Source organism: Phocoena sinus, chromosome 3 (genome assembly GCF_008692025.1).
Source record: "Phocoena sinus isolate mPhoSin1 chromosome 3, mPhoSin1.pri, whole genome shotgun sequence".
Taxonomy (NCBI): Eukaryota; Metazoa; Chordata; class Mammalia; order Artiodactyla; family Phocoenidae; genus Phocoena; species Phocoena sinus.
In genome coordinates this window covers 41,855,532-41,869,099 of record NC_045765.1, presented here as the reverse complement: position 1 = coordinate 41,869,099, position 13,568 = coordinate 41,855,532, and the positions used below count along the sequence as shown (strand labels likewise).

General features: G+C 46.0%; 1 protein-coding gene across 5 annotated transcripts in view; it reads left to right on the top strand.

Annotated features, from left to right (window-relative positions):
- GALNT10 (polypeptide N-acetylgalactosaminyltransferase 10) overlaps positions 1-13,568 on the top strand; it is a 227,358-nt gene that overhangs the window by 21,227 nt on the left and 192,563 nt on the right. The window contains exon 2 of one of the 5 annotated variants that reach the window (XM_032626930.1): positions 12,716-12,832. The exons of the other annotated variants lie outside the window; for them this stretch is intronic. Coding sequence (XP_032482821.1) covers positions 12,797-12,832 — 36 coding nt within the window. The 5' untranslated portion in view covers positions 12,716-12,796. The remainder of the gene's footprint in view (positions 1-12,715; positions 12,833-13,568) is intronic. 5 annotated transcript variants of the gene reach the window in all.

Below are 13,568 nucleotides of genomic sequence, written 5' to 3'. Positions count from 1 at the left end.
CCTGAGAAAACCATAATTCAAAAAGAGTCATGTATCACAATGTTCATTGTAGCTCTATTTACAATAGCCAGGACACGGAAGCAACCTAAGTGTCCATCGACAGATGAATGGATAAAGAAAATGTGGCACATATATACAATGGAATATTACTCAGCCATTAAAAGAAACAAAATTATTTGTAGTGAGGTGGATGGACCTAGAGTCTGTCATACAGAGTGAAGTAAGTCAGAAAGAGAAATACAAATATCGTATGCTAACATATATATATGGAATCTAAAAAAAAAAAAAAAAGGTTCTGAAGAACCTAGGGGCAGGACAGGAATAAAGATGCAGGCGTAGAGAATGGACCTGAGGACACGGGAAGGGGAAGGGGAAGTTGGGACAAAGTGAGAGAATGGCATGGACATATATACACTACCAAATGTAAAATAGATAGCTAGTGGGAAGCAGCTGCATAGCACAGGGAGATCAACTCAGTGCTTTGTGACCACCTAGAGGGGTGGCAAAGGGAGGGTGGGAGGGAGACGCAAGAGGGAGGGGATATGGGGATATATGTATATGTATAGCTGATTCACTTTGTTATACAGCAGAAACTAACACCATTGTAAAGCAATTATACTCCAATGAAGATATTTTTTTTAAATTTGGTGAATAGAAATAAAAGTATAAAAGGGGAAAGGGATGCTAGGAGGAGGACATGTACCCCCCCACCCCACCCCCCCACCCTGCCACCGTCCCCCAGGTGGGAAGGCAAGAGGGCAAGAAGAGGGGCTTGATCCCTTTGGGGGAACTTTGAGGAGGGCTTTGTAGCTGGAATGTGCTCTGGGGCTGGGGAAGGACCAGGCGGGGATGGAGTTGGAGCCCTGATCTGGTCAGCCTGAGGGAGTGAAGTGCTCAGCTGGTCAGCCAGCCTTACCTTGAGTCATCCACACCTACTCCCTCTACTTCCTTGTGGTGATTACTGAGCAAAAACCTGCCTACCTGGGTCTCTCTGATTTCTCTTTGAGTTTAATAACAGTGAAGCTCTCATCCAAGTATGAGGATTACTCCTTCTACCCTAAAACTGTGACTTTCCTGTTGTCTGCTTGCTGTTAAACTCACCATGTGGTTCCTGTTTTAGTTTTATATTACTATATAACAAATTATCCCAAAGTGTGGTGGCTTAACACAATATTGATTACCAAACGGCTTCTGTGGGTCAGGAATTTGGGCTTAGCTGGGTGGCTCTGGCTCATGGTCAGTCTCTCATGAGATTGCAATCAAGGTGATGGCTGCAGTCCCCTGAAATTTTGACTGGGCCTGAGGAGTCTGCTGCTAAGGTGGCTCACTCACCTGGCTGTTGGTGGGAGGCCTCAGTTCCTCAACTCCTGGACCTCTCCATAGGGAAGCTTGGGTGTCCTTATTGCATAGCAGCGAGCTTCCCCCAGAGCAGGTGATCTGAGAGAGAGAGCAAGCAGGAAGCCACAAACTTCTATGACCTAGTCTCTGAAGTCGCACGTTGTCACTGACACTTTATTCTCTTAGTTAGAAACGAGTCACTAAGTTCGGCCTACATGCAAAGAGAGAAGAAGAATTAGACCCCACGTTTTGAAGGAAACCATCATACAGTTCCTGAAGGCCCTACTGTGTGCTTGGCACTGTAGGTGGTTGAAGGGAACCAAGGCATGGATCAACGTCTGTCCTCTAGAAGTTTACATCTGTTTAGGGAAGTAAGACGTGCTCTGAAACTGGTCATAAGAACCAAACTCCACGGCAAACCAAATCAAAATGGATAGCAAAGGAGAGCTCTTTGGAGCAGGTGACACCTGGGCTGGGCCTTCACGGGTAGTAACTCCCTAGGTTTTTGACCATGATTGTTGGCACCATTGTACGTGATAATGAATACTGATGGTAACATTTGGTGCTTTCCCCGTGACAGGCACTGTGCCAAGCAGGACAGCCTTATAGCACATCTCCATTTGTGAACAGCATTCCATAGAATTGTGAAATGAAGCAGTCCTGATGCCAGGCGCTTCATTTATGTTACTTCATTTATTGCTTTGAACTGCCTTATGGTGTCACTGTTATAACCCCCATTTTACAGATGACAAGGATACGGTTTAGAGAAATTAAGTAACTTATGCAAGATCACACAGCTGGTAAGCGGCAGGGGGTTAAGACCACAGGTCCTGTAGGTTTATTTTTAATTTATTTTATTTACTTATTTTTGGCTGCGTTGGGTCTGCATTGCTGCATGCAGGCTTTCTCTAGTTGTGGCGAGCTGGGGCTACTCTTCGTTGCAGTGTGCAGGCTTCTCATTGCGGTGGCTTCTCTTGTTGCGGAGCACGGGCTCTAGGCGCATGGGCTTCAGTAGTTGTGGCACGTGGGCTCAGTTGTTGTAGCTTGCAGGCTCTAGAGCACAGGCTCAGTAGTTGTGGCACACGAGCTTAGTTGATCTGCGGCATGTAGTATCTTCCAGGACCAGGGCTCGAACCCGTGTCCCCTGCATTGGCAGGCAGATTCTTAACCACTGCGCCACCAGGGAAGCCTGGCCCTGTAGGTTTAAATTCCAGCTCCCCTACTTTAAACTTTCAGAGCCTCAAGCAAGCGACTTTAACCTTTCTGTGTCTCAGTTACCTGATCTGTAAAATGCATATACAACTATTTAATGTTCTTCATGCAGGGCCTGGCATGGGGTAAGCATTAGCTACCACTGCTGTCATTATCAGCTCGGAGTCAAACACACAGCTATGCTGTCCTCAAGTTCTTCCCATTAGTTTGTTATAAAGGGTTGAGATGAGAGACGCAAGTGGTGACTACAGCCACCCACTCTTCATGTGCAGACATCATGAATTTGAATGGAAAAACAACTTGTCCAGGCTGAACATGCCACCAGGGCTTAAGTGTCTGATTCTGCCATTTCCAGTTTCTGCTTTATTTCCGTGAGAGAGTGAATGCTTCGAGAGGGATACATGCCTGTTCCCTCCTCTGTGTAGGAGGAGGGCCAGGTAGTGGCCAAGCTGGGTTTTAGGAAGCTGAACTTGAGTTGGCGACTTTCTTTGGAAGTGCTTTCCCTGTTGGGAAGCAGTGAGCACTGTATTGGATATAGGTCAGCATATAAGTCTATGCTGTGTGTCCTTGAGCCAATTATTAAACTTTCTGGGCTCCAAGGGCCTCTTTTACTGGAAGGGCTTGGCAACCCCTCCTCTCCAGGGTTCTCCATCAGCAAGAAGATGGAGAGGGTGTTTTGTAACCCATAAAACTCAGGTGCTAGGCTTTGGGACTCTTCATTCTCTCCCAGCCGTTTGAGGACTTGCAGTTGCTTTAAGCTCTTGGAATCCAGAAAGGCTGTTTGATGGGAGTTACTCCCCACCCCCGCCCCCCAGCCACGCACACCCTCTTTGCTGAAACATTCTAGAGAAAAATCAGTTTCAGTCTTAATTCTGAGGATCAAAACAGCCTCCAAACAAAATCAAGAACCAGGTGGTTCTCTTTTTGAAAGTTCAAACCCGATACCCAACCTAGGGGACTTATCTTTTAGAATTAATCTTTTTTCTTCTTTAACGAATTGGCATTTGTCTTCTGTGCCTGTTCGTTGTGGAATTTATCCAAATGCTCCATTCACTGTGACTCAGAAGCAGTGCACACTCACACCGCCCCCCCCGCCCCCCGCCCCTGAGAGAAGGGCAGAACCTACTTTGATAAAAAAGTCTTCCTCCTTTCATTTTCTCACTTTAGACTAAAACGCTTCCTTTTTTGTAACCTTAAAAAAAGGGACTAATTTTCTCTTTTTAAAATTCGGATGTGCATGCACCAATTTGTAGAAAGATTATTGCACATCTCAATATATTCATTACCTGCCGAGGCTCTGAGTGAGTCTCCTCTGAATCATCTGGTGGCACGAAGTGATGGGAGGGGCGTCAGGCAGTTACCTGTACTGGAGGCTCCTTCTCAGTGTCTCTCCTCCTTTTTCTCCCTGTTAAACTGTACCAACCATGAGATGAAAAGGGGAGAGGCTGAGGAAAGAGGAGGAGGGGGAGGAGGAGAAATGTCAGCGAGGGGCTGTCAGGGTTCTGCTCTCCCGCTGTCTGACCCCAGAGCAATTACTTAAACTCAGAGCCCCGTCCCACCTCTAAAATGGGGATAATGACAGCATTCGCTGTGACCCAGGACCGTGGCCATGATTACCTGGGAAAATACATGTGGGAAAAATGCGTGGTAAATGCCATTATACTGTAGTTGGTAGAGTTAGTGTTGTGTAGACGTATAACTCGTGATTAAAAAAAATTTTTTTTAAGGGTTGCTTTTATTTTTGGAAACAGAGTTTGAGTTGGAAGGGAACCTTAGGAATCATTTAGTACGACGTCTCACCCCAGGGAGGAGTCCTCTCTGCAGCAGCCTTCAAAGGTAGTCGTCTAGTCTTAGCTTGAATAGCTCCAGGGATGTGGAGGTCACCACCTCTCCCTTTTCTTCTTTCTCTTCATCATCCCAGCCCTTTCGTTGTTCTAGATACAGGATATACCAGTGATTTTTCTTTTCCCTAAAATAGACAGCAAAAGAATAATGTCACGGTTAAAAATGAATGAGCGTGCCGTGGCGTGCATTATGCAGATCTGCTGTCTATACACATGGCTGCTGGAGGTATAGTTACCACTCTCCGGAGTATTTGAATTGCTTGTTCGGGGTGGGGGGTGGGGATCTGGAATTCTTTTTACTTACCAGAAGCTACTGAGTTATCAGGACTAAGGTTGTGGCCTTGCAGCAGAGGGAGGACCGGGTAGGGCCCTCTCTGCTCTGTGCTCTGAATCCCTTTTATCTTTTTCAGCTGGTGGTTTTTCTGGCTCTAGGTAGATACAGATTTATCTGAGAAGTCCAGTCTTCTCTCCTTGCCCTCTTCACTTTCCCCTCTGAAATGGGAAAGCGGGGAGCACTTGGTGTAAAGCCCCTTTGCTTCAGGCCTCCTTCTGCCACGGGTTCTTATACTTTTCAGTTTAAGATGTAATGGTGAGGAGGCAAGGGCCAGAGCTGGGAGGATCTCAGACATCATCCCAGCCAGTACTTCACAAACTGTGCAAGTCCAATTGGGCACTTCGGATTCTGTAAACATTATTTCAAATTGTGTTAATTCTTTTTAAAGCTGTAATAATAAGGAAAAAATTTAAAACCACTCATGTGTGGTTTTTTTTTTGGCTGCGTTGGGTCTTGGTTGCTGTGCATGGGCTTTCTCTAGTTGTGGCGAGCGGGGGCTGCTCTTTGTTGTGGTGCACGGGCTTCTCATTGCGGTGGCTTCTCTTGTTGTGGAGCGCGGGCTCTAGGCACGCGGGCTTCAGTAGTTGTGGCACGTGGGCTCGGTAGTTGTGGCGCATGGGCTTAGTTGCTCTGCGGCATGTGGGATCTTCCCGGACCAGGGCTCGAACCCGTGTCCCCTGCATTGGCAGGCGGATTCTTAACCACTGTGCCACCAGGGAAGTCTCTCATCTGTGTTTTATACTACATTTTTATATGTCGAAGATTACCAGCTTATTTTTCCACATCTGTTTGATTGAAGAGAATCCTGATGTTATAGGGCAGGTTGCATAAAAAAAAAATGGATCTACTGTCCATTACATCAGAAAAGTTTTCTCAACATTGGGCAACTAAAGCAAAATAGAGAAACGGTACTTTGAGGCAGGTGTAAGCTGCAAGCTGTTGTCTCTAACTCCTGAGGTCAGATTATTTATATTGATCAAAACAACCTCGTTTGTCCTCATTGGTTAACTTCACAGTAAGGAAATGTTATTAATTTGAAAATTTTAAATTTATGATAATAAAATGTAACTTCCTAGGCTTAGTAATGAAAGACGTTACTCATTGAAAATCTACCATCCTTTCAAAGAACATAGAACTGGCATCCCTCAGTGTAGTTTGGGATGTCCATCATCACTTGCTTATTAAATTATGTCCCAGGTAGGTTGGATAACAACATGATATTTGTATTAGAAGGCCTGCCTATTGGCAGCTACATTCATATTTTCATGTTCATGTCCAGGCAGCTGCTTTTTACTTCTGAGTAGACCCTGGCAGATTTTCCCTTTCTAAATTTTGTTGACATCTGAAAGAGAAAAATTCCCCTCTCCTGCCCTCATGCATGAGAAATTCTTTCCTCTGCCCAGCACCAGGTGGTCATGCTTTAATTATAAGGGCAAAACCTTTTATCTCTTATCTAGTTTCTTTCCCATGTACTCAGAGGCCTGTTGGGCCGTTTGCCCATAAAAGTTACTCCAGCAGCCATGGAACACCTAGGATGATAAATAGATCACCCCTAGGCCTCCTGGAGGCTGAGCAACCCCAATTTCCTACCTCTTCCTCCTTTCACTGGGTCACTTTTCCACTCTTTTGGTCTGTCTGGCAGACCTCCCTGCCCCCACTCCTCTCCTTCCCAACCTTTGTGAACTACAGTGGCCCAGCCTCAAGTCCCGTTCTCCATCCCAGAGATGCTGATGGAGCCCAAGACTTGTATGTTCTGTGACCCCTGTGGAAAATGAGGTTATCACCCCACCCTTCCTGCTCACAGGGTGTGTGTCAGGGGCAGGGGGGCAGTGGTGGTAGGGGGCACTGAGGGCTGAGGGGATTGGAGGTTCTGCTGCCTTTTCTCTGTGGAGCTGGTATCTGTGCTCTTTAACCCTTCGGCACCCCAGTCCTGTCTGCTGGCATATCTGTTCCCTCTCTTTCTTATCCCAAGAAAACAGGTAGAAGAGAAAGGAGATGGAGAGAGTTCCAGCTTGCCTTCTAAATGAAATGAAATCAGTGAAAGTTCCCCCACATACAGAGTCAGCACATTCCCCTGCCCCGTCATCAAAACAAACCTGGTTAGGGGACCTCTCCCTCAGATATCACCCCCTCCTCAAGCGGAACACAGGTTCAGCGTCACAAAAGCCTGGATTTGAATCTTGGCTCTGTCATTTTTTTATAGTTGTGTGGAACCGCAAGGAAGATGCTTGAACTTTTTGAGCCTCAATTTTCCCGCCTGTGAAGTGGAGATAATAGTTACCAACGTCACAGACTCACGCTAAAGATTCATTGTGAGACTATATAAACAGGGCTGTGCCTGGCACTTTGTAAGGGCTCAAAAATTGCTATTAATGTTTTAGCGATAGTTGACGTTTGGAGCCTGTTTTCCTTTCTACAAATAAACTGTACAGTGTTAATTTACCTGTCTTGCCCTGGATAGAAATGTTAGGGTGAGGGTAGAAGAAAGGGAAGCATTCCATGGGATTTGTCCCCTTTACTCCTCCTGCCAACTCCCTTTTCCCTGGCCCCTCCCGTTTGATCAGGAGCAGGACTGTCCCAGTCCCGAGAGCAGAGAAGGGCCAGGGCTGCACATTTAGTCTTCTTGGAGCAGGCGTTTTGCAGCCAGCAATGCCATTTCTTACCGTGCTCTCGGCATCTTCTCCCTCCCCACCTTGTAGGTCCCTCTCTCATTTCAAAAGCCCTCCCAGAACTTCAAGATAAAACACTTCCACCCTGGGCAAATAGTTTTCATTGAATTCTCCAGTTTGCTGTCTCCAGTGCTGAAGAGAGACATTTTAATTAATTACAGTCCCCGTGGGCTCAAGGATCAATAGAAGTAAAGAGCCGTGGGATGAATTTCTAGCCTCTGCTCTGTTTCCAGCTCCCTCTGTGACCTTGCACTAGTCGCTCAAAGCCCTCCAGGCCTCAGTTTACTCCTCTGTAAAATGGGAGTACCTGTTTTTTCCCGGAGTGCCTGGAGCCTCCAAAAAGGTAGGGTGATCAAAAGTATTATAAACTGTAGAGTGCTGGGCACAAGTAAATTATTATTGGGATTGTATTTATTCGAATCAGGGATGTTTCTCTTCTGAGCCATTTCTGGAACCTTCTTGCTTTTGCTTCTTTGATGAGACCAGCTGGTAGGTTCCATCTCTCTTTCTAAGCCTGAGAGAAGCAAGCAGCCCAGACAGAATTAGGCAGGTGGATGTGTAGAGAGGGTCCTGCTCTCCCAGCCCTAAATTTCTCCAAAAGGAAGAGTGATCATACTAGTGGGACCTGGGATAAGAAAACAAAGCCTGGGATTTTTCGGAAGAGTCCTGGCCCCCAACTGTTCTGACATTCACTTCTCTGGCCACCTCTGGCACTGAGCCTTTATAACCATGAACAGAAGCCTTATTTATTCCAGCCTCTTCTTCTTTCTTCCTGCAGTGTATTCTACACACAGCAGCCAGGGTGACCTTTCTGATGATGTACAAGTCTGGTCATGTTCCTGCCCTGCTCAGAGCCCTCCCACGGCTTCCCACAGCCTTTAGGACAAAATCTCGAGTTCTTGGTGTGGTGGCCCAGGCTCCGTATGACCTGGCCCTGTCAGCTTCTCCAGTCACCATCTCCTGCTCCCCCTCCAACCCCCTTGGGTCCAGCGTAGTCCACCCACTGTCCCCAGACACACATTCTCCACCTGGTCCACAGGCCTCGGACATGCTGCCCAGTGGGAATTCCCCTGGCCTGGTCCCCCACATGCTTCGGGTCTCCGTTGAGACGTCTCCTCCCCCAGCAAGCCTTCCCTGACCACCCTGCCTTCCCTCAGTCTGGGTGGGTTCCCCTGGCACCATCCGTATCCCAGGACAGTTCCTTTCCTTGGCAGTTTCCTCTCACCTTGCCTACCCCCTACCAGTGCGTGAGTTCCTTGAGAGCTGTGCCTGTATGAGTTGTGGACTGTTATAACCCGGGGCCCCTAGCATGCCTCCTGCCACAGAGTGCGTACCAAATAACAGAGTGAAGAGTGGACTTAGAATGTGACCACTGGATGAGAAACCTGGGGGTACACCATCACCTGGGCACTTCTCAGATGCCAGCTTCCTGACCCCACCCCAGCACGGATGCAGGTTCCTGTGGGTGTGCCAGGAATCTGCGTGTTTAACAAAAAGCACACATGCAGGTGGTTCTGATGCAGATTTGAGGTCCTCTCAGCGATCTGGTCCAAGCCTTGCATTTTACAAGACAGGAAAGTGAGGTCCTGAGATAGATAGTAAGTGACTTCTGCAAGATCTCAGTTCCACCGCATCCCTCCCTCTCTTTCTTTCTCTCTCTCTCTTTCACACACACATTTTTGTGAGATAAAGTAAGGGTCCAACACTTTTTTCACTCCCAAAATGTTGATCTTCAAGAAAGCCATGGGAAGCACAGGAGAGAGAATTTTGTCTTTTGTCCCTGTTCTAACCTTAGATCTGAAGTAGGAAACCTTGGCATGTTTTTATTTCCTTTCCATAAAAAGTACCTACCTCAGAATATGGGCTACTTATTTTTAAAATTCGAAACAGTTACTTTCAGTCCGAGATGTATGTAATTTTTTAAAACATAGGAAATCCCTGATGTTTCATTTTTCTGTTTCAGAGATGATTTGTAGAGAGTATGAATTATCCTGCCTGGTGCCACGAGGTCTATTTTTATCCATATGGAGATGCTGCGAGTAAACTGAGAGGACATATTTACTGTTGCTTATAGTACCCAGTGAGGCTGCCTCTCTTTAAAGCTCGCTAGAGAGAAGCCATTGTAGCAACATGTGTTTGTAATTCATTCCATCAGCTCATTAGGACAAAATGGGGAGGAAGGCTTCACCAGCTCCACATGGAACAGATAAAGTGGAGCGTGTTCAGAGGAAAGCCCTGGGGACGCCAGGGAGTGAGGAAGGACTAAAGAAACTGGATGTTCAGGTTTTCATAGAAGAACCAGAGGCTGCAAATGCCTGAAGTGCTGGGATGGCAGGGAGAGGGCATGAAAGGCAAGGGAGAACCTGGACCTGAGGGTGGGAAAGGCCTTCCACTGGAGGACAGGGAAGAACTTTCCAGCAGTGGAATCCTGCCAGTGAGTGTCCTCAAAGGTAATGAGTTTTCTCATCAAGTGAAATGTTCCAGGCTGGGGCCGTCTTACGGGCCTGTCACAGGATATCTTGGGTGAGGGCTGGTCCGGACTAGATGAAGTGCAAGTCCCCTTCTTGCTGACTGGAGAGCAGACCCAAAGGCACCCAGGCCACCCAGGGAGCTCAGTGAGGGAAGGGTTCTCTGATGGAGGCTGTGGGCAAGTGAGACGGTTGTTCATTCCTCAGCTCCAGCTGATGGCTTGGGAATGTGGCACCTGTTCTTCGGGTTTTTCAAGAAAAGACAGACTTCTGGATGTTTTTTAGGTGGACTTTGCTTTTTAAATATTGCACGAGCCAAATAAAGCCATCTGTGCCTGCTGGGTCTCGGCTGTGGTCTGCCAGTTTGACCCCTCAGTTCCAGGATTCTCAGGGTTATGTACGCTTCAGTCTTTGGGGAGTGGATGGGTGTGAACTGAGTCGGGGGTGAGGTGGGGTAAGGATTATCTCTGCTTCCAGCAGATGGGGAAACAGGACACCTGGAGGTTCAGGGGCTTCCAGAGAGACCCAGTGCAGGGTAATAACAGTTGAGGGCTAGAACTGGGCGAAGCAGGGTGAATGGGCATGGTCATGAGTGCAGTTTCCTGACTTGCCTATTCTACTGACATTTCACTTTTAAGCTTTTCTCTTGAAATACTGTTCGATGAAGAGAGCACTAGGAAGGCAAATACTTCCTGGGGGTAGGGCTGGAGCAGGGAATCCAACCTCCCAGGGCCACTTTCATTCCTGGTCCTGCACCCTCCAGAGGCACCACCTGCTTCACAGCGACTATGAATGGCGCCCCCTGGGGTTGTGCTGTGCTCAGTCTGCACGTTTGTGCGTGGAGCCGCGTGAAAACTCGACCTCTCAGGATCTGTGTCTTTAGGCCTCCATCCACGCCTGAAATCTCCATTATAACTCTGCTTTTGGGTGAAGGCGTCAGGGCACTCAGAAGTCTTTTCTGAAACACACGCAGGAAAAGAAGAAAGCCCACAGGAATGCAACCTGACATCTGTCTCAGGCTCGAAGTACTGGACTGCCAGGGACTTGGGCACTGAATAAATTAGCTTTGCCACGAAGCCAGCCTCAAAGAGCCAGTCATATCCAAACCACATTTATGGCGCTCCCCACTGCAATTCGAGGCCTGTCTGCCTCACTTCCTGCCTCTATTTTATGCTGAGACGGCACTTTCAGGAGCAGCTTTCAGACCAACTTGAGGCTTTGCTCCCTTCGCCCGTGAATGGCTCACTTGCTTTATTTTGTTGTTGTTGTCGTTAAGTTTTTTTTTAAAGTATCAGTACTTTTTTTTCATACAGCTTTGTTGAGGTATATTTGAAGTACAGTAAACTGCACACTTTAAAAGTGTGTAACTTGATCAGTTTTAACATATGTATAAACCTGTGAAAAGATCATCACAGTCATAATAAGCATTCCTATCATCCCCCAAAAGGTTCTTGGTGCCTCTTTGTAACCTATCTCTCCCTCTTGTCTCCACACAATCACCGACCTGCTTTCTGTTTCTCTAGATGAGCTTGCATTTTCTAGAAATTTATGTAGAAGGACTACACAGTTTGTGTTCCTTTTTGCCTGTTTTTTTTTTTTTTTTTTTTACTAAGCATGATGATACCGAGATTCATCCCATTCACCTGTTGAGAGACATTTGAGGTGTTTCTAGCTTTTGGCTGTTAGAAATCTAACTCTTTTGAACATTTGTGTGCTAGTCTGTGTGGATATATATTTTTGTTTTCTTGAGAAAATACCTACAAAACAATAGAATGGCTGGGTGGTATGGTAGGTGTGTGTTTAATTTGTTAAAAAACTACCAAATTGTTTTCCAAAGTACTTGTCCCATTTTGCATTCCCACCATCACTGTATGATAGAGTTCTTGTTGCTCGGCATCCTTGATGGCACTTGGAATTGGAATGGTCAGTCTTCAATTTTAGCTGTCCTTATGGGTGTGAAGAAATGAAATTTACGTTTCTCACATGTAATTTACATGCTCTCATGAAGAGCATCTCTTCATGTGTTTATTGGCCATTTTGTATCTTTTGTGAAATGTCTATTAAAATCTTCTGTCGATTTTTAATTGGGTTGTCCTATTGAGTTTTAAGAGTTTTTTTTAATATATATTCTGTAATACAAGTCTCTTGTCTGATATATGTTTTGTGAATATATTCTTCCAGCCCATGACTGTGCCTTTTTGTTTTCCTAAAAAGGTGTCAGTATCATCTAGTAAAATCTGGAGCATATGGGGTTTCCAGGGATAAGAAAGACATTGAATATTTAACAAATGTGACAAACCTTAAGAATTCTGTAGAATATTAATGTGGTACCAACATGAATGAAAGCACATTTAATATCACATTAATTCTTGATTTGGAAATTATTTTGCATAATTTGAAGAAAAACACCGTACTAGGTACTAGAGGAGATAGAAAGAAAGGTAGAAACATCATCAAACATGGATACTCTTCTCAGGAGACTCACATCCATGGCAGAGATGGTATGACACATGTGTTGTGATAATAATTATTGTTATAAGCTATGGCTTTACTGGCATGATCTCATTCAATCTTCAGAATAGTCCTCTGATACAGATTTTCCCCACTTTGCAGATGAAGAAACTGAGGCTTAGAAAAGTTAAGTAACTTCCTTAGTTCATACAGATAGGATATGGCAGACCTGGATTCAATGCCAAGTCTGTCTGACTCCAAAGTCCATGTACATAACCTTTAGGCTAAGTTGCCTCCCAAATAGAGCATAAGATAGGGTGTGTTAAGAATCCTAAGAGTGTTGTAAACAGGGTGTTATAGAGTAAGAAGTGAAAAAATTTATTTTTGGCTCTGTACCAGGAAGCACCATGGAAGAGTTAACATTTGATTTGGGCCTTGAAGAATGTACCCAGCCTCAGTAACAAAGGTGGCAGAAGGGGAATGCTTGACGGGAACAGTGTAAGCCAGGACTCAGAGGTGAGAATGGTCATGGGATCTATTGACTAAAGCCTAGTATTCTTCAAGGAGAATGGTGAGAGAAAGGGTGATGAAAATCAGTTCTTAAAAGGCCTTGAAAATCAGGCTAAGATGTATGAATTTGATTCTGGAAGGCAGTTGTGATCCATTGAATCTTTTGAGCAGGAGGGTGGTGGGTAGTGATTTCATGGTGGCTGTGTATCTTGATGGGATGAAGTCTAGATGGACAAGGATGTAGAAGAGGTACAGAAAGCAGTTGAGGACCTTGTGGTCCCTACTGTAGGTATTGAGGGCCCCAACTAGGGCATTAGCTATAGAAATGGACAGGAAGGGATAATTACATAATTCAAAACTGGAAGCTATCTCCCATCCATACATGAATTTTTTTAAAATTAATTAATTAATTATTTATTCTTGGCTGCATTGGGTCTTCGTTGCTGCACGCGGGCTTTCTCTAGTTGCGGAGAGCGGGGGCTACTCTTCGTTGCGGTGCTTGGGCTTCTCATTGCGGTGGCTTCTCTTGTCACGGAGCACAGGCTCTAGGCGCACTTGCTTCAGTAGTTGTGGCATGCAGGCTCAGTAGTTGTGGCTCACAGGCTCTAGAGTGCAGGCTTAGTAGGTGTGGCGCATGGGCTTAGTTACTCTGTAGCATGTGGGATCTTCCCGGACCAGGGCTCGAACCCATGTCCCCTGCATTGGCAGGCATATTCTTAACCACTGCACCACCAGGGAAGCC